Genomic DNA, 25,566 nt, shown 5'->3' with positions numbered 1-25,566 from the left:
TCTCCTCTTCTTTCCTGTTCCCATCCCCTCAGACCCGGTGGACTCAACCAATAAATCCACACCATTTAATAGCGACGGCTGAAGCATATCGGGTACTGTGCTAATAAAGCCCTTTGCACATATGACAACTCTTATGAAGTGACTAATATTATCCCCACTTTGCAGATGAGGAAACTGAAGCACAGAGAGGCTTAGTAATTGCCCAAGGCCACACAGTATGAAAAAGCCAAGGCTGGGATTTCAACCCAGGCAGTCTGGTTGCAGGGGTCATGCTCTCATCCCCTGCACTGCTCCCTAGCAAGCTGAGGCCTCCAGCTAAGAGCCCTGCTGCATTGGGCCCACATACTGTCTTAAAAAATAGAACACTTTGCTTAAAAATCCATATTTCTGATTTCTCTCTTAAAATTCTCAAATGTGATACCAGATCGGCACTCCCTTTAGACAGGAATTTGCCGCTGTCCCACCTCTCCCCTAGTACCTGGCCCTCTTCCCTCGCGCTAATCCCTGCTCCTAGAGGCAGCTGAAGTCCCAACCTCCTGTGTAGCGCGAACCCAGCCCTGTGCTAGGCATGCAGAGAAATGCAAACATTTAAGACAGTTCCTGACTTCTGGGAACTGGGTGGCCAAGATGGGGGATGCCTCAAGCAGAGGGAAGGGAAGGCACCGTGGGAGGTGTGAACAGCATGAGCAAAGGCATGGGCTCCAAAGTGAGGTGCAAACACACCAGGCTGGCTGGGGAGGGTGAGGGTCTGCAGGGCAGGATCCACCATCGGGGCTGGAGAGGCAGGTGGAGCAAGGCAATGAGCTCTGCACCAATGCGGGGCCAGACATCCCCCGCCCCTCCCAGGGTTGTCGGCACAGATGTGTAGGGGCAGGCAGCCCGCAGGCCACGATGTGTGGGGACAGGCCTGCCGGGCAGTTGGGTGAGGGCACCTCTGAAACTCCAGGCCTCACACTCCACATCCCAGGGCAGGCACAGACAGCAAGGCAGAGCTGGGTGCTTGCCAAGGAGCTGCCAGGAAAGCCCACTCACTCCCTAGACGTCATGGAGCAACCCCGGGGCAAGGACAGATATTGGCACAAAGACACCGATGAGCCCCAGGCAAATCTGCTACAATAGGACTGTGCCAGCATGCAGCTGGAAAGATTAGCATCTTCCCCAAATACTAAAGTGACTCCTGCTTACAAACCTCCCATGGCTCCCTATGGCCACTGGGGCAAATCTAAGCCCACAGTGAGGCAGAGTTTCTCCAAACTACATTTTCATCGCCCCCCTTTCCAGTGGAGAGCAGCTGAGATGACTTACCATTTCCTGAATCCTGCAAAGACGTAGGATTTCCTTCCCTGCGAGTGCCTAAAATTCCTAGCTCTTGGCTTTAAAAGCTCCTATTGATGCTTTTATACCCAGGCCAAATGTCCCCTCCACTGGGAAGCTTTCCCTGAGCACCTCTCCTTCTCAGTACTCACCTCTAGGCCACCTACCAAGCGCATTACGCTTCCCTGCATTCCTACACAACACTGACGTTTAGTGTGATCAGTCTTGTTTCATGCTGTCTACTGTGCATATCGGCCTTCTTTAAACCATGGGTTCTGGAGCAAAGGGAGAGAGGGGTGAGTTTCAACCCTGCATCCCCAGGAGCTAGTCAAGGGCCTGGCTGGGGGAAGGTGCCTACAGATTGTTAACAGAATGCTCCACTTGGCACCTCTCAGTACCCTCCTGCCCTGGAAGGCATGTGGGGTTATTACAGACCAGTCGTAATACACTCCCGCGCACTGAGCAAGCACCATTCTGCAGAGAAAGCTGCCACAGCAGAGGGGAGGCAGGGCCTGGCCAACCCGGGAACCAGAGGTGGCCTCGGGCTCACATCAGAGAGCACTGATAATCTACGTACTGTTGCAGTACAAGGGACTCCAACAATACTTTTAGTATTTCTCACCATTAATGATAGCTGTAATTACTGTAGTAATTACTATAAAAAAGTAATAAATATTACTATTAATAATCCCCACTTTTTAAGGCCCCACCATATACCAGACCCTTCACTTTTTTACATTTTCTTATTTAATCCTCTGAACAGCCCTATAGACGATTGTTCTCCTCTCCTCCTTACAGATGAGGAATCCCAAGCACAGAGAGATTTAGAAACTTATTCAAGGTCACACAGCTAGTCTGTACTAGAGTAGAGAGACTCCACAATTTCTACCACCCTAGACTGTTTCCTAATTATGACTAAAAATGCCTGTCACGGGGCTTTCTATGGGCCAGGCCCTACGGGTAACAGCTTTACTGAAACATAATTCATGTACCGTACAATTCACCCATTTAAAGTGCAGAATGTCTGTATATGTATATGTATATGTATAACTGATTCACTTTGCTGTACACCTGAAACACAACATTGTAAATCAACTCTACTCCAATAAAAAAAATTTCTTTTTTAAATTAAAAAAAAAAGAAAGTGCACAATGTAATGGCTTTTCGTCTCTGCATAAAGCTGTACAACCACCACCGCAATCAACTTTAGGACGTTTCATCACCCCACAGAGAAACCCCGGGCCATTTCAACTGTCAGTGCGAACACACACGCCCTCCACCTGGCATCTTAATACCATTTTAAAGACAAAAGGACTGAGGCTCAGAGAGCTGCTGGGACTTGCACACCGTTGGGCAGAGGATAGGAAGCAGAGCTGGGACACAGCCTCCCCTGCCCTCTCCCCATACCGCCTGCCAGGGGTCTACTCTGTAACCCGTTAAAAATGCACGTTCTGCAGAGGGTGGAAAACAGAACCAGATGGTGACAAATCTTACACGTGCGGCTGCTTCCACGCCAGGCCCCTGACTCACAGAGGCACTGAGGGCAAAGAGGGGGGGACGTGACGCCTCCCAGCCCCCGTGACCCCAGTGCAGGGGCAGCCCCGGAGACAGAGGTAGAAGCGGGGCAAGTGGCCTTCAGGAGGCTGGCAGCCTGGGCTCCTGATGGTTTGCAGGGGTCCCACTCTGCTGATCTCATTCCTGCACCCCACAACCCCTCCGGGACCCACAAAGTAGTGGCCCCCCACCCAGGCCTCCATGTGCCTCTCAGGACTTCAGAACCACAACTGCTAGCAGAGAGTCTGTTCTGCACCTGGCCCCAGCCAGGGGACCTGAGATCACCCAGGCCCTCCCTGCCCACAGGCCCTGAGGTTTCGGGTCACAGGAGCACTGGGGGGACTGCCACGTGGACTGGCCGGGATCCCCAAGGGAGGCTTTGCAGGGTAGACCAGCAGGCTGCCACTGCTGCCTGGGCGCATTCCCAATCTGGGACCCCAGTGTCTGACAGCTGCCCCCAACCCCAGAGGAAACACTCTGCAGGCACGACTGGGCCTCCCCACATCGCCTATTTCCTTCCCCCAAACACCCACAAGCCTGCTCTGGGTCAGCAGTTCTCTCTGCTGGCCGAGGGCCTGGCACTTTCTTTCATGTTTATAATGTCTGAACAATTTTGAGCCAATGCCACCTCCTCCAGGAGCCCTCCCTGATCCCCTAACCAAAACAAACGGGTCCTCCCGCTGCTGCCTCACACAGGATTGTAATCTGTCTGCTTTTATGTCTGGTTTCCCATTATCCTCCAGACTCATCTGGGGCAGGGGTCCTGGCTTCCTCATTCCTGGTCCCCCACCTCCGACCCCCTCCCCGACTATGACACACCAGGCCTTCCAGCAGAGCAGGTGGGAAGTGAGATAAAGTGCCCATTCCTCGGTGTCAGGCATGAATTAACCGCCGTGCACAGAACCCGCCCAGTGTCTGTCCCGGTGCCCGTGGTGACTGACTCTGTGGGATGGCAGGAGACGTGGAAGAGATAATGGTCACTGCTCCCACTGCAGGATCCATCTGGAAAGGAGGATCGAGTCATCAGCTTAGACACAGCACTTCTCACCAGAGCAGCTAAAGTCCAAACGGCTGCAAGTCTGTCCACACAGAGGAGGGTTTGTTCCGACCGTCTTCCAACTGGAAGGTCTGCTAAGCCATGAGGGCCAAGCTCAGGATTGGTGTCTCTCCTCTCTGCACCTGCAGCCCCGCCCAGGCCTGGCAGGAGCAGACCGAGGACCCGCCAGGAAGGGGCAGTCGACTACACGTTTACAGTGGCCTGGCTTCAAGCTCCTCCAGCAACGCCTGCCCTGTGTCACAAAGTACCAATGCCAGAGCTAGAAGATGCTCTGAGCTCATCCATTACAGGCTCCATGATACATCCAGGAGGCAAGGGAGGCCCAGAGAAGGAGGGCAGCTTGCCCAGGGTCACACAGTCATGGCTCCCAACTCCCAGCCCAGACTCTTCTCAGATAACAGGCTGCTGCTTCCCTGCCCTGGGCCCCCTCTCCTATCCCGCCCTTCCTTCAAGGTCAGACCAAGGCCCACCTGCCCAGTGTCTTCTAGGATCACCTCCCCAGCCCCGTCCAGCATGGTGCTCCCTCACTGGCAAGTTCTTTCCTCTGCCCAGAACGCCCTACCCACCCTCTGGCTCCAACAAACTTCTATTCATCCTTCAAGACCCAGTTCAAATACTATCTTCTCTAAGACAAAGATAATAATCACTCCCATTTACCGAGTAGCCATCCCTGCTGTGCTACAGAAAACCAAAAAGTTACTGTTGAAACTATTTGTGGGGTACCCCCTGCTTAGCACCCAAGTTCCTTGAGGACAGAGACCTGACTCTCTGCAAAGCAGGGTTACAACAATATCTGTGTACGCACCTCATACAACTGAAAGGCTTTATAAACTATAAAGTCCTGTGCCAGTAGAAGCTATATGTATTGATATTATCTTCACACCTCCTCCCCATGACTCAGTTTCCCCACTTACACGATGGATGAAGTTAATGAGTGCGCGTGACAGTACATGTGCTGTGCCTGGGCTGTGGCTATGGCTCATGACTGCTGCTGTTATTATTCGTGTCACTTTCACTTTCTCACATCTCCGTGTGGACCCTGCCCATGGCCAGTGCTCAGTACGTATTTTTTTGGACTGAATGACTTCAGCATTTGAGACATGCAAGAAGATGGGGTTAAAACCCAGAGTCCACATAAAGATGCAGAGTGAAATCTTATCATCAGAAGGGCTGCACTGTGGCCTTTGAATCCAAAGGTGGCTCAGCTGGGTGACAGTGAACAGCCCTTGCTCTCATGGGACACAGGGCCGTTTTCTGGAGTGGGCTGGAGGTGAGGAAATCCCTGCCCTGGACAGGGAGCCTCTGTGCTGTGCTGTGGTCCCTGTCAGGGACCAGGTCAGGGAGACCCCTGAGAACTAGCCTTAGGGTCTGGACTCTGGAGCCCAGGGCACAAGCAGGGGCCCAGCCCAGGAGGTCCAGTTCTGCCTCTCACCAAACGCAGGGACCAGGCAAGCCACTCCTGGAGCCTCGGTTCCACCACAGAACAGGCTTCCAGAAGCTCATCCATGGAGCCTCCGAGACCTGACCCAGCTTCTGCAAATGTCACATAGAATAGAGTTCTGTCTGCCAGGGAGGCATGAGTGCAGCCCCTCCTTGGACAAATGAGAAGAGTAAAGCCCAGAGAGGGGAAGTGACTTGCCCAGGTCACATAGCCAATAAGAACGTTTCCTCAGAGGCCACCAAAAGTCAGCAACGCCAGCTGAGCATCCAGTGACCACCTGTCGATGTCTGCTGAGCTGGCTCAATGACAAGAAGGTTTCCAGCGTGCAAAGGGTGTGGGCAGTTACATATTAATGGCAATGATCATCCATTCATGCCTCTGTTTAGGTCCCCGTGGACATTGATGGAGGTTGTCAAGGAATGTCACTGAACAGCTTACGGCCCATTCGGCTGATGACTTCAGGTCACCATGTCATTCAGCCCAAGCCACTGACATGCACTGGTGCTTTCTATCTCTCCATCTGCACAGACACTTTATCTCTAGGTGATTCCTCACGTCACTTTGGATTTTCAACCAAAACTTGTGGCCACAGCATAGCGCTAGCCACAGGCTGAGGAGAGTCCCAGGACTGCTGAGCCAGGGCGGGATGGCGGCCAAGGCTCACCCTGGCACCAGGACAAGGTCTCAGCCTTCTCCAGCTATCCTTACAATCTGTGTTCCTCAAAGTCCGCTCCACAGAACCCTCGCATTCCAGGTGATTCTGGTGCACACTCAACTCTGAAAACCAACCACTGCCTAGACCATGCCTCTCAATGGGGGCTCTAGTGCCTCCAATGGGGCAAAAATTGGTTATTTGGGAGGCAGAAAATTTACTCTTTTCATATATAAAGCACAGATATACATAGAGTTTAAAAACAGATATTCAGTATAGCTGTGGTATTAAGGTTTCATTGGGGAGCAATTAGGGAAAAAAAAGTCTAAAAGGCTCCTCAGGGGGATGATAATGAAAAAAAGATTGAGAAACCCTGGTCTAGAGAAAGGCAGCCATGACATTCAGCAGGAAGACACCTCGTAAGGATGGGAAGATGGTAAGAAGTGTTCCCAGCCCTGCCAGTAAGGAAAGACTCCTCCCCTTACCATCCCCGCATCTGACTCATCCCTCTCTTAAAGCTCAAAGGCAGACGGGCAAGCAGGTCCTTTCCTGGACATATCGGCTCGTGCCTGGCAAAGCAGAGACCATGAAAACAGTGCCCATCAAGGCCCTGGAGCTGCCACGCAGGCTCACAAGGGCCTGATATACAGCAGACGGGGCAGCAAGGGGAATGGGATCCAGCCTGAGTTGAGCACAAGAAGGAGAGAAGCCACCTGTGGCTTTCTGGTTTGCAACATGGAACCAACTAGCAGGGGGTTCCCTGTGCCTGGGAGGAGGGAGCAGGTCCTGAGAAAGGGAACTCACATCAGAGAGCCACGGAAGAGCAGGCTGGCTTCGGGACCAGAGACAGTGGGGCACGAGGAAGGACACAGCAGTAAAAATAATAACAGCGGGCTTCCCTGGTGGCACAGTGGTTGAGAGTCCACCTGCCGATGCAGGGGACGCGGGTTCGTGCCCCGGTCTGAGAAGATCCCACATGCCGCGGAGCGGCTGGGCCCGTGAGCCATGGCCGCTGAGCCTGCGCGTCCGGAGCCTGTGCTCCGCAACGGGAGAGGCCACAACAGTGAGAGGCCCGCGTACCGCAAAAAATAAAAATAAAAATAATAATAATAACAGCAGCTGATACTGACAGCCCTGACCATGTGCCAAGCAGGTGCCAACCACTGGCCGTGCTGCCTGGTGAGGTAGGTCATATTTTCATCAACAGCACATCAGCTCCAGGAGGGCAAGGGGCTGTGTCTGTCTCAGGCACTGCCGTATCCCCAGCACCCGACTGGCACGTGGAGCGCACACAGTAAATATGTGCAGAATGAATAAATCCCACTTCACGGGTAAGGGAAAGGACCACAAGAGGGCAAGTAACTTATCCAAAGTGACAGGGCCAGTGAGCGGCACAGCCAGGACTCAACGCCAGCAGAGCCTGCCCGCCTCACGCCTGCGTGTGTCTGCTCTCAGACCCCCGACAGGTGAGCTGCGGTCCCGGTGTGTCCGTAGATGGTGAGGGGATGGACAGGATAAGGTACCATCCTATCTCGGCCACTTTACAGCTGGCACAGTATGAACCTGGTGGCCAAAGGGGCACACGGGGCTCTCTCTGGAAAGCGGCTCAGCCCCTGACTTGGCCCAGACTGCAGGCTGTGCCCACAGGAATCCCGAACACACGGGAGCCAAGGAGAAAACCATGTCGGTCTGGCTCGGTGAGGGGGACAGAGAGGAAAGGGGGAGGGTGGGGGGTGCTGCTTGATGAAAGCCTTGTCCCTTACCAATCCGTCGCAGTTGCTGATGGCAACAGCTGCCCCTGGCATGCCCGTGACACCCCCGGTGTAGACACACTCCCTCTGCAAGGGCTGACGGAACAGCTCCCGAAAATCCTCCTGCCACTCCACCGAGGCTCCGGGCACCACCAGCCGCCGGTTGGGCCGCAGGTGTAAGTGCAGTTCCTCCCCAGAAACAGTGACGTTGAAGTAGAGGGAGGAGCGCCCCCCGCTGCCAGGCTGCAAGGTCACTTCTTTGGGGCGCAGTGGGCTTCGAGCCACCCGCAGGTGACCGGAGTGTGACAGTGGTGCGGGTGGTCTGTCCACCTCTGTACTCCCTGAGGAGGCTGCTGGTGGCCCGGATACCACGTGGGAGAGGAAGCGTCCCTGAGAATCTGTGCTGCAGGGCACTGTCACACCATAGTCACTGAGCTTTCTTGAGAAGCGCAACTCTGTTGGAAATGAAGAAAGAGTTACTTCGGTGCCGTCTGGGCAGAGCTAAGCGGGAGAAGCTGGAAATCCCATGGGGGCAGGAAGGGCTCTGCAACCTTGACCGTCACCTTGGAGGAACCCCTTAGCCCAATTTCATCTATTTCTCATCCAGTGCTTCCAGAGCCCTTGCATCTCTGCACTTGGATGATCGGTGTTCAAGTTCGTAAACTGCTAGACACACGTTGCTCCCCATAGCCCCCAGGCCCTTGTTACAGCTGGCGGAGGGAAACAAATGATGCCAAACAGAGTCCTGTCACTCTAGCAACAAACCTTCCAACCTTGGGCACTACAGAGGAAATTCCCCGAAAGCCCCCAGGGCAAAGAGGGATGGCTGGATGTGCCCAAACTCCCCAGTGCCCTGAAGTCACCAGCCCACCCCGGGGTAGGTAGGGCCCTCGTCGCCAAGCTCCCGGAACACAGCTGGCAAAACAAACACACCTAGAAACTCAGGGCCTCCTGGGCACGTGTCAAGGAGAAAAGAGGAGCTGGAGAGGGAAGGGAGGGAATACAGGTTCCACATTTTTCCAGGTTTAGAAAGAAAACTTTTTTAAGCAGCAGTGGCTGCCGAGATTTTTACATGGCCCAGCCCCAAGCTGGGTAAATATAGATCTTCAAAAATAAAAGTAGACACAGGGGTGACCTGCCCACTCGGACTGAATTAAGTGTGAGGTCATGGCCCCATGCTCCAGGCTGCATGCCAGCAGCCCGTCCTCACACAGCTCTCGCTAAGCCGAGCCAGGCAGGGCAGGAATGACAGCTCCCTGGCTTCTAGGCCTAGTGATTCATGGATAGGACTTAGGGAGGAATTTTCATTTCCACACAGCTCTATCTCGTGTCCCCAGCCCCCTTCACGGCACTGATAAAACCTAGAAAATGATGTGCCCTGAAAATCCCTCCTGCCCAAGGCAGTTATTGGAGGGCGGGGAGGGAGATGACGAACTTTCCTCTGGTTTTACCCTTTGCAGCAGAACACCCCCAAGACTTCAGCTAGGGGGATCCTGTTTGGTACGTGAACAGAGCTCAAAGACAAGCAGGCACTCTGCCTGGAACTGACCAGAGCCCCTTCCCCATGCTCAGAGCCACCAGGAGGGCACCTCACACTGCAAAGTGAGGGTGGAGTGTGTCTGATCTGCGTGTGAGAGGCTGTCTGCACAGCACAGAGTGTGAGAATGCTGGGGGAGAGGGATGTATGTGTGTTTCTGTGCAGCAGTGTGAGTGCCCGGTGTTCACTGGGGTGTGGGGCAACCACCTGCCAGCCTGATTCTGTGTGTGTGACAGTCAGACACTTGCACATACGTACACACATATGTGCACACATGCATACAAGCTGGAGACAGAGAAGACACTGAGAGAAAGACACACAGAAGCGAGAGACAGAGAGTGAGAGAGAAACACAGAGACCAAGAGACAGATACACAACCCCTAAGAAAAGGCTCCTATCCTCAAGTGCTCTCCTGGAGTCTCTCCCTAGTCTTGTGCCATAAAGGAAGAGAAATCCCCGGACAGCGTCGGTGGCACTGGGGTAAGAAAAGAGAGCTCAGACCCAGCGTGTGCACAGCCTCCCACCCGCTCGAAAGCTGCCGGGCTCCTCGGACACCCTCGGGCCACCCTGACCCGCGTGCACCCCGGACCCCGCGCACCCCTGCGCGCCCTACCCGCACGCACCTGGGGTCCTGCTGCCCGCGTTGGCGCAGAGCGCACAGTGCAAGAGCAGCAGGCAGGACAGCCGCGCGCGGAGAGGAGCCATGTGGCCGCGCGGGCACGCGGGCCGGGAGGGCGCCGAGCCCCGAGCTCCGGGCTGCGAGCGAGGCTGGGGCGCGCTCGGGGCTCCGGCCGGCCTCCGCCTCCTCCGCCGCCTCCCGCCTCGCAGCCTCCAGCCGCCCGATCCCGGCCCCCCGCGCGGCGCCGCCGTCTGGACCGCTGGCTCCGGGAGCCCGAGGTTGCCGGCAGGAGAGCGGAGCGGCCGACGCGCCAGCGCCCCCACTGCCAACTGCTGGCGGGTCAATCCGCCAGCGCCTTGACGCTCCGCTACGCTGCGGGAGCCGAGCAAGTGGACCGCGGGGCGGGCCGGGGGTGGGCACACTGGCGGGGCGGGGCCGGGCGCAGGTCGGAGCTGGGGGCTCAGAGCGCCCGTGGGCGGGGCGCAGGGCGCGGATCGGAAGTGCCACGCGGAGCCCGAGCTGGGACTTCGGGCTCCCTGGGCGAGTGTCCCCTCAGGCTCATGGGCTCCCCGGGAGTGATGGCCTTTACTTTCCTAGGCTCCTCCGCCCCACCACCCTTTACTTGACTGCAGGGCCCAGTTTCCAGAGCTCCTGGGCCGATGGGATGTCCCACTGCCTTTGGATGGCGAGATGGTGAGCACCACCCCACCCCCACCCCCCGCCCCAAGAGAGTGTCTCCTTTCTCTCCTAATGGTCTTGATGCCCCCAGTAATCTTCCGCCCCTTGAATCTACCCATTTTGCAGACTACAGCTCCCTGGGCCCCCTAGTGCAGTGACTGATCTGTGTCTTAGTCAAGAGCAGGGCTGAGCAAGGTGAGCCGAGAACCCTGGTGTTACAGTCAGCCAGACCTGATTGAAATCCTAGCTCTGAGCCTCGGTTTCCTCGTCTGTGAAATGGGTGTTAATTATAGCACACAGTAAGGTTCAATAAATAACCATTCTCTGCTTCCACACCTGGCACCAATGTATCCACCACACAGCCTAAGGTGGGAAAAACTGAGTCTAAGAGATAAGAGTGGCTGCTGGTTTTGCAATGCTGCTGAGACCCGTTCAGTAGTCAGGCAAACAGGCCAACTCCTGCTTTCCTTTCCTGCTTTACTCTGTGAATGTGTTCCTAACAATTTTCGAATGCACTGTAAATCCAGAGGTGGGAATTGGAGAAAGGAGTTTTGTTATTTTTGGTTTGTTTTGTTTTGTTTTTAAGAACTGCAGAGTAAAGAACCTTTCTGTAAAGTGTATAAAAACCCCTAATCTTTCTTTTGAGTTCAGACATTTTGTTGAGGGCTTTCTTAAAGGGTGGCCAACTTGTGGATGCAAGTTCTCTGACCAGACTTCTCTTGGGAATCCCTGGGTCCCCTGAAAGAGAACTTGGGTTCCTGCCCTCTTCTCTCCACGTGAGGTTTCCCAGTCCACACCCTCCCTGGGCTCTGAATATGGTCCCACTTTGTGGGCAGAGAGCTGGAATCTTCATCCTCACGGCTCCAGGACCTGACTCAGTGCCTCCTGGAAAGCAGCACTTGTGGAATGAATGAAATGACATCAGGGTTTTGGAGGGCCAGTACATTTATGAAGGAGGTTCAGAGAGCTGAGGTGACATGTCCCAGGTCACACAGCTCATTTGCAGCAGAGCTGGCATCAGGACCCAGAATCTAGTGCTGAGCAGGAGAGAGAGACAAGGGTAGGGATCAGAAGGCTGTTGTAGGCTAGACTGCCAGTATAGACCAAGTGACCAAGGGCAAGTCATTTCCCCCTTTGGGCTGCAGTACCTCGTCTGTCAAAGGGGAAATGGTGAGGATCACAGGAGTCACAGACGTAAACTTTAAAGTCCTGTGGAAATGCAGAGTGTGTTCTATTCCAAGCAACATCAGAGCATCCAATTATTTGAAATGGCACCACCAAACAGATCTATATTAAGTTTGGGAAGAACAGAGTTCTCTTTCTCCTCTTTCTGGTTCTTTAAGATCCGTGAAGTCAAGGGCCAGACTGTGGTTTTGTGTGTGAGGGCTGATGAAGCAAGAGTGTGAGGTGTCCATGTGTCAGTGGGAACTTGCAGGAGAGGCAGTGAACCGTCTCCATTCTGGCCCTCCGCAAACCCGCCAGATGAGCTCAGGATTAAATGGCCTGCCTCCCTTCTCAGGGGCTCAGTTTTCCCAGCTGCAGAGTGGGGGCCCTGTGGCGACAGAAGGGAAAAGTCGTGGCATGTGATTGCTAATTTTCTCCCTCTGCAGGGCCATCCCAGAGGAACTTGCAGTGCTCTCCCTGGACTCCACCCCATACTTCCTGCCTTAGACTTGGTAAGTCAAGAGGGAGAGACTACAGCTGGGACCCCAGCAGCCTGACTCATGAACTGTGGGCTGAGGCCTTCCCTGGAGCCAGTCTCGGCAAGCAGAGAGCAAAACCTTTCCCTGGCTCTCTACCCCAACCCCCTTCCCTGGGGCTACAATGGTTGCTTTTGTTGGCAAATGTTGTATGTCCAAGCTCTTTTCTACTGAGGAAGCCTTTGTTAGGAAGAGGGGACATGGGAGCAGAGCTCAGAGCCTGGGCCAGAAGGTGGAGGAAATGGCTGCGTGGCCGGCCCTGTTTCTGGAGATGATCGGAGCCAAAGCAAAGAAATCTCCTGGCATCTGCTGGAACCCTCCAAGGACGGCAGGTTCTGGGTTCCCAGTCTCTCACCTGAGATTCTGCTTGGATGTTTCTCTTGCTCACAGCCCTCCGACACTTGTCCAACACTCCTCCCGTCCAAAACCCTGGCAGGAGATGGGGAGGTGCAAACAGCTTGCACTGCACACAGTCGGCAACCACCTGGAGGACATGACAGGTGCAAGAGAAAGCCTGACAACCAGGAGAGACAGGGACGGAGAAGAGCGCACCAGATGTGGATGCGGGAGGAGGGTCACCCGTGAGCGCCCCCTGAGGAGGAAGACAGCCCCAACCACCGGCACATTCTCCTTTGAGCACAGACAAAACCCTAGAGACTGGGGCTGAAGGTGCCCTGAGACAGTCTCCAAGCCAGTGCCCCAACCCCATTTTACAGGTTCTGTCTAGAGAGGGAGGGAGCTCGCCTCTGGTCACACAGCTAGTTTAGAGTGAGACTAAACCCCTGGCTTCAGAACCCAGGTACCTGCTGTCTCACCTGCAGGAGCACAGCCTCTCTCCCAGGCACCAGCTCTTTCCCTCCCCTGCTCCACCTTCCAAGAGGAGGAAGAGGGGGTTTGAGGTTGAGACAGCAAAATCTCCCCACCTCAGGGGGAGTCACAGACGCCCCTAAGGAAGTAAGAGTCTCAGCCTGAGACAGGTCTCTGCAGCAAGAAGCCAGGAGGTCCCTGGCAGGATGTGGATGGGGGAGACGACACAGTAGTGGTATAGGTTTGTCACAGCTTGGGGGCCCAGCAGGTGGCTGTCATTTGTTGAGTGCCAGCTGCTGTGCTTTACATGTTACCCTGAAACACACACAGAGCGGCCCTTTCTTGTATCTCCTGGTGTGACCAGTGACCCTCTGGGCTCTGACGTACTCAGGCGAGGAGAAAGGGATTCCCCCCTAGCTCAGTGACAGCCACACCATCCACCCAGTTAGGAAGCCAGACAGCCAGGCCACCCTAGTCACCAGCTCACCTCCAAACCCTATGTGCTCAACTCCAAAGGACCCCCAAATACAGCTACTTCCATCTCAAATGCATCCCCTGCCCCACCAGGTCACCAGCGTCCCTTCAATGGCCACTGCCATAAGTTTGTCCTAACAGATCCTCCTCCGAGCTCTGGCCCCTGACACCTCTTCTCCAACTGCATCCGAGGACATATTTGAATCACACCTTAGATCATGTATCTGCCTTTGCTATAAAACCTCCAAAGGCTCTGTTACTCTTGGGATAAAGACCAGACTCCCTAACACAGCCTATGAGGCTCTGCACAGGGTGGTCCTGCTGTCCTTCCTGCCTCCGTGTCCCCCCCTCACAGCCCTCCAGGCTAGCTCCTTGTATGCACCATGCTCATCTTGCCTCAGGGCCTTTGCACAGGCTGTCCACTCTGCCCTGAATGCTCTATCCTGCCTCTTTGCCCAGTCAGTCCCTGCTCACCCTTTGGACAGCCTTCTAGTCGTCACTACCTGAAGCCTGTCCGGCCCGCCCAACCAGGGACACCATCTCTGTCCATCTCCTTCACAGTACTTCTCACTGTTGAGTTTCACCTGATTTTGTGTGATTCACAGATTAACATCTGCTTCCCCCCCTGGACCACAAGTTCCACAGGGAGCAGGAACCTTGTCTGGATTTTTTTCCAAATTGTATCCCCAGTGCCTGTCCTGTGTTTGGCACCTAGTGGGCCCTCAATGAATATTAGTTAAATTAATAATCAAATGAATGGAAGCTGGAGAAGGAAAAGTTCATGGAAAACTTGGGGAGTTAACCATTTATAAAAACCGCCTAGCATAGGTAAGTCTATAGAGATACTAATTAGGTTACTGGCTGCCGCGGCTTGGGGAGGAAAGGAATAGGGAGTGAGTGCTAATGGCTGTGGGGCTTCGATCTAAATTCAGATAGCAGTGATGCCTACATATATTTAGTATATATGTGACTATACTAAAAACACTGAATTGTACACTTTGGAAGAATGAATTTTATGGTATGTGAATTACATCTCAATAAAGCTGTTAAAAAAAAGAAAAAAATTGGGTACAACCATTATGGAGAACAGTATGGAGCTTCCTTAAAAAACTAAAAATAGAATTACCATATGACCCAGCAATCCCACGACTGGGCATATACCCTGAGAAAACCACAATTCAAAAAGAGTCATGTACCAAAATGTTCATTGCAGCTCTATTTACAATAGACAGGACATGGAAGCAACCTAAGTGTCCATTGACAGATGAATGGATAAAGAAGACGTGGTACATATATACAATGGAATATGACTCAGCCATAAAGAAGAACGAAATTGGGTCATCTGCCGCAAAATGGATGGACCTAGACATCGTCATACTGAGTGAAGTAAGTCAGACAGAGAAAGACAAATATCATGATATTGCTTATGTGGAATCTAAAAAAATGACACAGATGAACTTATTTACAAAACAGAAATAGAGTCACAGATGTAGAAAACAAACTTACGGTTACCAAGGGGGAAAGGGTGGAGAGGAGGGATAAACTGGGAGACTGGGATTGACATATACACACTACTATATATAGATAGATAAGGATAGATAACTAATAAGGACCTACTGTATAGCACAGGGAACCCTTCTGAATACTCTGTAATGACCAGAAAAGAGTGGATATTATGTATATGCATAACTATTCACTTTGCTGTACAGCAGAAACTAACAAAACATTGTAAATCAGCTACACTCCAATAAAAATTTTTAAAAAGAAAGAAGGAAGGAAGGGAGGGAGGGAGTGAGGAAGAAAGAAAGGAAGAAAGGAAGAAAGAAAATTTGGGGAGTTAAGCATTTCCCAGAATAATCGTTCCAGGGGAAAGCCTGAGACATATACTTGCAAGCTCTGATTCCATCATCAACAAGAAGGTCCCCAGGCTCCACAGTCAGGCAGAGATGGGGGGAGAACAGTTGCCTTTGTGTCCCCCCCCAACCCTTGAAGAGATACTGAAAATAACAAAGCAATCATCATAGCAGCCACCTACTGACCAGGCACTTGGCATATCTGCACCAGTTCCCACAACAGCGCTAGGCATGAGTATCCTCATCCCCCTTCCAGGCTCTGCAAGGTTAGGCGACTGCCCCAGGCAGTACTGGCAGCTACTTAATATCAGGCATATTCACCCCCAAGCTGGATTCCAGCCCACAAGCTTCTGAGTACGCCGTGGTGCCTGCATGAGAGTCCCCCACCCTCATCCCCTTAGAGGTCACCTAGTTCATTTTGTCTCCCTTTTTATTTTCGAAAAACCTTTTTGTTGTGAAAACTATAACACATACAGAAAAGTGCCATCTGCTCATTTTATAAAGGGCTAAACTGAGGCCCAGAGAGCAGAGGTGACCTTTTCAAGGCCACACAGTGAGATCACTCAGGAGCAAAATAATACCCCAAGACTCCCAGTTCCTGGTCAGGTGATCTTAGAGCATCACCACTCTAGGCTCCTCCCACCCAGGACCAGGCCCCTCTGGCCGTTCATCATTGTTCCCACCTCAGCCCAAAGTGAAGACGAAGAAAAGTTTGGATCTCTTCTTCCTGATACCTGAGAGCCACTGTCCTGCCAAGAAGTTCTAGGCCAGTGGTTCTCAAATCAGGGTTTCCAGGAGCAACAGAATATCGGCATCACTTCAGTGTCTGTCATCAATGCAGATTCTCAGGCCCCACCCCAGGCCTGCTTAATCAGGAACTCAGAGGAGGGGCCCAGTAATCTGTATTTTAACAAGTCCTCCAGGGCATTCTGATGCATGTTCCTATTTAAGAATCATTATTGTAAGCATAGCCTTGAAAATAGGGGCAAAAGTGGGACTGAGAACAAACTCACTGAGGATTTGTGACCTGTTCCTTATTGATGGCTGCCCCCCCCCCACCTCCCATCCCGTCTCCAAAACCTGAGCTTGAGTTTATGTGAACTCTGAGTCCTTGGCAGAGCTCCGGGACATACAGAGGAACCAGGCCCTTCTCCACATCACCCTTCTCCCTTTTTCCCCCAGCATTCCCTCTGCACATTTTTTGGCAAATGTCTAATGACCGTATCTAGGAGACCCGGATGCGCTAAGTTAACCACAGTGATTTGTCATGCATTACAGAACAGCTGATACCCCCGAGACCAGCTGAACCATGAGATCAGTTAGAAACAGTGCTGTCGTGCCCTGTGTGTAGACCTTCTGTGGTTGTGGTTACTGTGTGTTGAGGGTTCAGGGAGAGGAGGTTTCCCTGTCCTTGTAAGGAAGGATGCCAGAAAGGCCAGCTGTCCTTCAGGAACTCTCCTTCTGCCATTTCCTCTCCCCAAACTGTCGGTCTACAATTACAATACCAGCATCCCTCTAGCCAAAGTCCAGTGCAGCCCCTGACACTGGCCCTTTGGGGTTCAAGAGAGGTAGTGAAACCGAGCAGAACCCTGTGTCCCCTGTTTCTTGTTTGTAGGGAATAGGCTTCAGCCTCCAGGACCTTCCCTGAGTTCCAAAGGGCAGGTTCAACGGGTTGCTAATCAGGGAAGTGAGGGGATGCAGAGACAAGGAAGGAGCAATCAAGAAACAATAGTGCAGGGCTTCCCTGGTGGCACGGTGGTTAAGAATCCGCCTGCCAATGCAGGGGGCACGAGTTTAAGCCCTAGTCCGGGAAGATCCCACATGCTGCAGAGCAACTAAGCCCGTGCACCACAACTACTGAGCCTGTGCTCTAGAGCCCACAAGCCACAACTACTGAGCCCACGTGCCACAACTACTGAAGCCCACATGCCTAGAGCCCATGCTCTGCAACAAGAGAAGCCACCGCAATGAGAAGCCCAGGCACCGCAAGGAAGAGTAGCCCCCACTCGCCGCAACTAGAGAAAGCCCGCACACTGCAACAAAGACCCAATGCAGCCAAAAAATAAAAGTAATTAATTTAAAAATATATATTTATTAAAGAAAAAAAGAAAGAAACAATAGTGCAGCCTTAGGGCAGGGTCCTGGTTCCACCTCAAAGGATACACATAACAATATCTTTGAGCTCTTCTGCAGAACTAAAACCCCCAACAAATGGAAGATGTTAACTACAGTACTTGATGAAGCATTCTTCATTCCAGAGAGGTCACAGTTTGATAACCTCGAGAACCACAGAAGCTCATCAGGAGACCACCTGAGTTCAGATTAAAGGAGCGCAGGCCCTGCACACACCCTGATCCTTAGCAGCAACCCCACCTTTGAACCAGTGCTATAAAACTCCGCACCAAATCCCCCAGGTTGGGACACACAGATTTTGAGGGTATGAGCCCGCTGTGTCCCCCTTTGCCTGTCAAAGCAATAAACCTATTCTTTTCTGCTTCACCCCAAACTCTGTCTCTGAGGTTTGATTTGGCACCGGTGCACAGAAGCCAAGTGTTCGGCATCACTAGGCAGAGAGCAGAGACCACTCCCATTTCCTGGAGCCCCTTGGGTATGACAGAAGGACTTGGAGAGATTTGGCAAGGACCCATTTCTCACAAGCCTTTCTTCCAATCCTGGTGTCCCCTCAGATGCCATGGTGGCACCCTGCAGCAGAGAAGAGCCAGGCCTCCGTTTTGTTCCTTTCTCCAGATCAGTTGAGTTACATGGAACAACAACAAAATTAAATATAGCTTAATTTATTACCCCATGTAATAAATTGGAATACTGAAGCAGGCCCATTCCGGCCTGGTTAATTTGGCGACCCAAAAGAATCATCCGACACCCCAGCTCCTTCCTCTTTCCACTCTGCCATGTTTGGTGGTTAGTGTCACCCTCAGGCTTGTCCCTTCTGAGTCACAAGATGGCTGCATTAGTGCCAGGCAACATGTGTTCACCAGATGCGAAGATCACCAGAGGCAATGGAAGAGGGAGTTCTTTCTTGTCCCCACTTTAAAAAAATTTTACTATGCAAATTTTCAAACATACACAAAAGATGACAGAATAGTATGAAGACCCGCCTCTCCCCACTTTCACCCATAACCCAGCTTCAATCATTAGCAGCCCATGGCCAATCATGTTTTCTTTACTTCCTCCCCTCCACACCCTGGGTTATTTGAAAGCAAATCTCAGGCATTATCTCCCATTTAGTATCAGTAGTTAATAGATAAAGACTCTCTCTTCTTTAAAAACAAAACAACATCAACAACAAAGACCATAAAGTCTCTGTCACACCTAACAACACACCTAACCACAATTCCTTCAAATCATCTTATATCCCATCATTGTTAAAATTGCCCCAACTGGCACAACTTTTTTTGTTTTGTTTAGGTTTGTTTTTAAGACTTGGTTTGTTCGAAGCAGGGTCCAAACAAAGTCCACACATTGCGTTTGGCTGATGTGTCACAGAAGAGTCTTTTCATCTAAACCAGGGGTGGGCAAACTACACCTAGGGCCAAATCCCGCCACCACCCTATAAACACTCCCACCCACATCCACTTGTTTACATGTTCTTTGGCTCATTTCTTGCTACAAAGAGAGTGGAGTAGTTTCTCCAGAGCCAGCATGGCCCGCAAAGACTGAAATATTTATTACTTGGTCTTTCCAGAGAAGGTTTGCTGACCCCTAATCTAAACAATTTCCTCCTCTTTTTTTCTCTCCATTTTTTGATTGAAGAAACCAGGACATTTGTCCTGCAGAATTCTGCATTTTCTTGTGCCCATTTTGATGAACAAGGTAAAGGCTTCCAGAGGCCCCCTTGCAGCAGTTTGCCCTCAGAGTCCAGAATTGCCCTCAGCCCATTCCTCAACCAGTCCCCAACAAGGGCCAAGGCCCTCCTATGCAACCATAGCTGCTCTGAAGAAGATGAACAAATCATGTTTCTATGAAAAAGGAGGGAGGGCAGTGAATGGTTACTATGTGGGAAGCCCAGATTGATTCCAACTTTCCAAAATGAGCCAACTCAGCAAAATGCCACAGCTGGTCCTGTCTCCCTCTGCGGCTCTAATGGTCAGGGTGGCCTCCTCACTCCCAGGACACAGATTCTCCCTGCTCTGGCTTCCAACTCGTGGCCAACATCTAACAAACTCCTGGCATGCCCCCGTCGCAGCTCTGTGCTGGACACCGGGAGTCAGAGGTGACCGTGGCAGACCAGTCTGTGTGTTCTGAACTCACCGTCTGGTTGAAACAGGAGGGAAGGGGGCAGGGCACAACCTTTAAAAGAATGAAAGAATGACATAGCCCGAGGACACGACATAAACTGATTAGAACCAAGTAGGTCGGGTTCCCCTGGTGGCATAGTGGTTAAGAATCCGCCTGCCAGTGCAGGGGACATGGGTTTGATCCCTGGTCTGCGAAGATCCCACGTGCCACGGAGCAACTAAGCCCATGCGCCACAACTACTGAGCCTGCGTTCTAGAGCCCCCAAGCCACAACACAGTTGCAGCCTGTGTGCTGCAACTACTGAAGCCCGTGTGCCTAGAGCCCATGCCCTGCAACAAGACAAGCCACCGCAATGAGAAGCCCGCACACCGCAACGAAGAGTAACCCCTGCTCGACGCAACGAAAGAAAGCCCGTGTGCAGCAATGAAGACCGAACGCAGGCAAAAATAAATAAATAAATTTATTTAAAAAAAAAAAAAAGAACCAAATAGGTCCAAGATGGCAGATGAGTAGACTTCCACTAGACCTTGAGCCTCAGGACACGCTCACTGTAACACATCAGCAAGCTAAATGACACGCCCACAGGCGCCATGACAGTCCCAAGGCCGGCCATAACGGTCAAAAAGTGGGTGGTGGCCCAATTTCTGGAAATCTCCACCCCTTCCCCAAAATAGCTGGAATACTCCCCCCACTCATTAGCCTATGAAATTACCCACCCCTATAAACACTGACAACCCCATACCCCTGGTGCCACTCTCGCCTTCTTAGATGGCCCACACTCTGTCCATGGAGTGTGTATCTCCCTAAATAAACCTTCCTTCACTTTACTATGGCTCGTTCTTGAATTCTTTCCTGCGCAAAGCCAAGGACCCACACTTGGTGGCTGTCCCAGGGACTCGTCTGAGACCTGGGACGTGACCATCCTCTTGAGCCTCACTCTATTTCCTGCAACATAGTGAGGGTCACAGACAAGGGGGCTCTGTTGGGGGGGGGGGGGTGACCTGCTGGGAGGGGCGTAGGCACAGGTGCTTGAGGGCACAGAGCAGGGACTCCAAACCTATAGGTGAACCGATGGAAGATGCTTCCTGGAGGACATGCCCTGTGGCTGATGGAGAGAAGTGGGCAGGGATCTGACCCTGAGGTGCCTAAAAGGCCATGTCCAGGGCTCTGGCCCATCCAGAGGGCTCCAGCAGCCACCAGAAGCTTCTATGAGTGGGCAGGAGCAGTGTTAGGATTTGGAAAGCTAGTGAGATGTAAAAACTGCTCTCAAATTCCTCACTCACACTGTGGTACTGGGTACTCGAGGATTTAGAGCCTGAAGGGGTGAAAATGTTAAGATATAGTGGGAGGGGGTGCTTATCACAGGATTGTCTGTCTTTCTGAAATACAGCAGATATACATATATTAAGATGTAGATCTTTGTGTTATAGTTTATATTTAAATATATAATTTATATAATACATACTATAAAATGTATATTATAAATATTATATATAATGTATATAAATAAATGTATAATATATTATATATTATGATATATAAATGTATAACATATTTAACATATAATACAATACATACTTTAGTAACTATATAATGTGTTATATAATTATGTATCGATATAAACTATAATATAAAGATATATACCTTTGGGACTCCCCTGGTTGCCCAGTGGTAAAGAATCCGCCTTCCAATGCAGGGGACACGGGTTCGATCCCTGGTCAGGGAACTAAGATCTCACATGCCATGGGGCAACTGAGCCCGCATGCCACAACCACTGAGCTCCCGCACCTCAACTAGAGAGCCCGCGTGCCGCAAACTACAGAGCCCGCATGCCGCAAACTACAGAGCCCACGCACTCTGGAACCCGCGTGCCACAACTAGAGAAGAGAAAAACCCACATGCAGCAATGAAAGATCCCGCATGCCTCAATGAAGATCCCACGTACCACAACTAAGACACAACGCAGCCAATAAATAAATAAATAATAACTCTTCCAGAAAAAGATATTTGCCTTATATATATATTTGATATACTTCAGAAGGACAGAGAATACTACTCTGTTTCTATATATTGTCAACACGGTGGAGTAGCAGTCTGGTGGTGAAATTGAGTCTCTGAAATGCAATTCAGGTGGTGGTGACTTCTCTTTACTCAAGGCCAACTTTGCTCCAATAGGTTGCCCTGGGCTGTGCCCCTCTTTGAGCCTCAGTTTTCTAAATCTGGATCATGAGACTACAAATATCTGCCCCCCATCAAGAACAGACACAAACCACACCAGCCATGTCTGAAAGCTCTTTAAGAACGAGCACAGAGAAGGCATAATATTATTGGCACTTCTGCTTCCTTCTTAGCCCCTAAAACTGAAAGCCCTGAGTGACTTAGAAGACCCTGCCCTCTGCACCACTCAAAGGACAGAGTGGTTGGAGGTGAATCTACGTTCACTCATTTCCAGGATGACCTGCCCCTTTTCAAACTGAGGGCAACCCAGGTGCTCACGCTTTGCCTGTGAAATTCTTGCCTTCCAACGCGCAGAGCTTTCATAAGCCCTAGCTTCAAGTCATCACGAGTCGAAAACTGTCATGTGTGCAACCTCCAAAAGAGGGAGAGGCTGTCACCCGCCATCCAGCCATGGAGAAGGCTGCATACGTTTATTAGGCATCAACTCTGTACTGGGCACGGTGGAAAGCACTGCAGAGACCCCAGCTCTGACCCCAGTCAGCCCCTCCAGCTCTGCTCTCCATTTACAAACTTTGAGCTAAACTCAGATGACCTGAATGCATACCTGCTTGCGATTCAAGTGGGAAGATGATGTTTCGTGTCATGTCTAGCGTTTGCTCAGCAAGAAAAAAAACTTGGTTGGGAAGTGAGGAGGCCAGGCTCTGGTCAGAACTCTGCTGCTGACTGACTGGGTAGTTCTGGGCAGTCCCTGCTGCCCTCTGCACCAGGAGTGGGTAGATGAGATCATCTCTGTGGTGCCTCTAAGCCCCGACCATCCATGACTCAGCCCCCAGGGCTTTGCACCCCTCAGCCTGGGTGCCTCTACCCCACGCCTCCATCCAGCAGGCCAATACCCTTCCTTCAAATCCTTTGTCAGTGGTCACCTCCTCCATGAAACGCTCCGAGACATAGAACTACTCCCACTCTCCCAGCCAGCAAATCATCCAATCACACCCTCTTCTGCTCCACGTCTATACCTTGGACAAGTCCGTAGGACTTCCTGTGCTGAAATCATCCATCTGTTTAATAACTGTGAACTAAAGATCTCATTCCACCTTTACTTACTGCCTAGCATATAGTCTGGAACACAGTAAATGCTTTGTAAATATTGGATGAATCAACGAATGAATGCATCAATTAATCATTTGTGGTTTCTTAAGTCTGCTGCAGTGTTAGGAGATTCCTGTTGTGGTCCGGAGAAAGACACATATTTCCTGCTGAAGCATTTCTTATCAACTTCTTAAGGACAGGGGCCATTCTTGGCTCAGGTTTTGTCTCACCAGAGCTTGGCACCCAGCAGGTGCTCAATGGATGTGTGTTTCATGGACCAGCATCAAGGTCCCCTCCCCTCAGCCCTCCATACTGGGTAAGCCACTCTCTCCAGGGGGCTCAATGATTCCTCTAAGAGTTTGAACTCATTGCCATGAAGGGCGTGTGGATTAGGGATTAGATTAGGATAGAAAATGTCTACGCTGGCACCAGTGTGGGGAGCTGCAGGTCAGGCTCCCATTGGCAGGGTGGTAATCGCAAAGAAAAGCCCGCCAGCTCCTACAGCGTGCCCAAGATGACCATCACCACCATAGTTTACCGACCCAGGCTTAAGTAAAAAGTCACCAAGGGGGCTTCCCTGGTGGCACGGTGGTTGGGAGTCCGCCTGCCGATGCAGGGGACACGGGTTCGTGCCCCGGTCCGGGAAGATCCCACATGCCGCGGAGTGGCTGGGCCCATAAGCCACGGCCGCTGAGCCTGCGCGTCCAGAGCCTGTGCTCCGCAACGGGAGAGGCCACAACAGTGAGAGGCCTGTGTATCGCAAAAAAAAAAAAAAAAAAGTCACCAGGAGAGAACCTCTCCTATCTCCTGTTACTAAATAATAGTGATAATGGTACATTTGTGGAGCGAAGTGCAGGTACCACAGACTGCTGTTAGGACTGGTCTAGGCCAGCTCAGCCTTCGGCCAGGGGCGGGGGCAGGGAGGGTTGGATGTCCTAAGTGTGACCCAGCCAAGGATAACGTCTCCTTCCCTTAGGACCCAATGTCAAGTTAAAATTGATTTTACCATCTTGATTCATTTAACCCCCGTGGGTTAGGGATTGTCCCCATTTACAGATGAGACAAACTGAGGTCCAGAGAAGTTAATAACCAGCCCAAGTAAGCAGCAGAGTTGGGACTTGGAGTCGGCTCATAGACTCCAAAATCCACGCTCTCCAAGCTCCTGGAGGGTCTGCAAGCACAGCATTTGTCACCAAATTGTTAGCTTCCTAATGGTTCCTCATAGCACGTGGCTCCCCATGGTGCCTGGAGCTGGGCTGGATCCACAGCCAGCTCTCAGGAGACTGCAGGGTACTGATCAAGTTCTGTGCCTGATTGAGTTCTGTGCACTGATTAAGCTCTTGATAGAAACAGTCCCTGCAGGCCCAGCTGGAAGGTGAGAAAGGCTATCAGGCTCCAGGGATACTCAGGCCTTGGGAACTCAGTGAGGCTGGATACACACCATCTCACCCAACAGCTGATGGCAACACCCCCAGTGGTCACCATTAGTCACCCAACCGCCACCAGCACTTCTGTTCTTTTTATAGCTCCAAGCAGCTGAGGCCAGCTGAGCCCTACAGCCAGCCGTGCACATTTACGCTCCACAAGCCTCCAGAATACGATTTTTGGCAAGGCCTCCAGATCAATTAGCCAAGTCAGCCTTGGAAACTGGGAGGCTTGTGTGGGTGGGAAGCAGGGCAGAAATCCCTCCCAGGGCCCCTGACTCAGTCACCGAATGGTTACTTAGGGTCAGTGGAGCTGAGCCTCGGGCAGAGCGGTAGGGAGCCGCAGAACACAAGGTCATGGAGAGAGCAAAGTGCAGGGAGAATTGAGGTACACAGTGAAGACCCAAATGTGAAATAGGCTAAGACTGCACAGTACAAGCTGCAGAACCAGGGCTCCTGAGCCGTGTGCTTCCCTGAGTCCGCTCCAGCTGGCCCAGGGGAAGCGTCCTCCTACTCGGAAGCAAGCGACCTCCACTGAGTGATCAACGTAGGTCCACATACCCCTGCAGCCCCATGGCCCGGAGAGCAGCTGAGAGATGAGCCCTCTCTGGAGGCAGCCACACCCGGTGACCTAACCGCCTTACCCGGGGCGGGGGGAGCCCTCCCTCAGTCCCGAGGGAGCGGCTTTTGGAAGGTGTACCGCTGTCAAGGGGCAAATGGCCCAGAAAGCAGGTGGATTTAGCCGTCACCGGAAGAAATGTCCACAACTGCGGTCCATCCTGCGCCCTGGGTTTCAAGCAGCACTGCAACAGCCTGAGCTCAGATTGGATCCACCCAGCGCTGTCTGTCAGCCTCGGGGACTCCTGGTCCTTCCTCCTCCTCCTGGCTGCAGCAGTGCAAACAGCAGCCGAAGTGACAGGCGGGCAGCGCACTTCCCTCCTCCCTCGAGCCCCACAGCCTCATTACCAGGAAGGACAGTGGGGAACATTTATGCCCCCAAAACCCCTTGGGTGAGAGCCTTTGCTACCACGTCTGTGGGGTATATATCCCCCCCGCCCCCTACAGCTGCCTCTGTCGGGCTCTTATCCTCTCCTCTTCCAGGAAGATACGTCTCCATCAGCACCCATCCTTGTCACCAAACCTGTGAAGCTGCGAAGGGTCTGAGATGTCACCCCACTTGT

At 52.0% G+C, this 25,566-nt stretch overlaps 1 protein-coding gene across 8 annotated transcripts in view; it reads right to left on the bottom strand.

The window, feature by feature from the left end:
* Nucleotides 1–10,274, bottom strand: part of ADAMTS14 (ADAM metallopeptidase with thrombospondin type 1 motif 14) — a 92,122-nt gene extending 81,848 nt beyond the window's left edge. For 6 of the 8 annotated variants that reach the window (XR_003797058.1, XM_029245615.1, XM_029245616.1 and 3 more), the window contains exons 1-2: nucleotides 9,930–10,229; nucleotides 7,782–8,224 (exon numbers count right to left, since the gene is read on the bottom strand). Coding sequence is in view for 7 of the 8 variants with exons in the window: in XM_029245615.1 (XP_029101448.1) it covers nucleotides 7,782–8,224; nucleotides 9,930–10,011 (525 nt within the window). In the remaining variant the exon portion in view is untranslated. Of the gene's footprint in view, nucleotides 1–7,781; nucleotides 8,225–9,929 lie in introns of all 8 variants that reach the window. The other 2 variants (XM_029245610.1, XM_029245612.1) reach the window with 1 other exon arrangement.
* Nucleotides 10,275–25,566: the final 15,292 nt, after the last annotated feature.

The sequence above is a fragment of the Monodon monoceros genome, unplaced genomic scaffold (assembly GCF_005190385.1).
Source record: "Monodon monoceros isolate NGI ecotype Baffin Bay Population unplaced genomic scaffold, NGI_Narwhal_1 Super_Scaffold_4, whole genome shotgun sequence".
Classification (NCBI taxonomy): Eukaryota; Metazoa; Chordata; class Mammalia; order Artiodactyla; family Monodontidae; genus Monodon; species Monodon monoceros.
The sequence above is the reverse complement of the archived record's forward strand: the minus strand, read 5'-3'. Positions and strand labels throughout refer to the sequence as shown.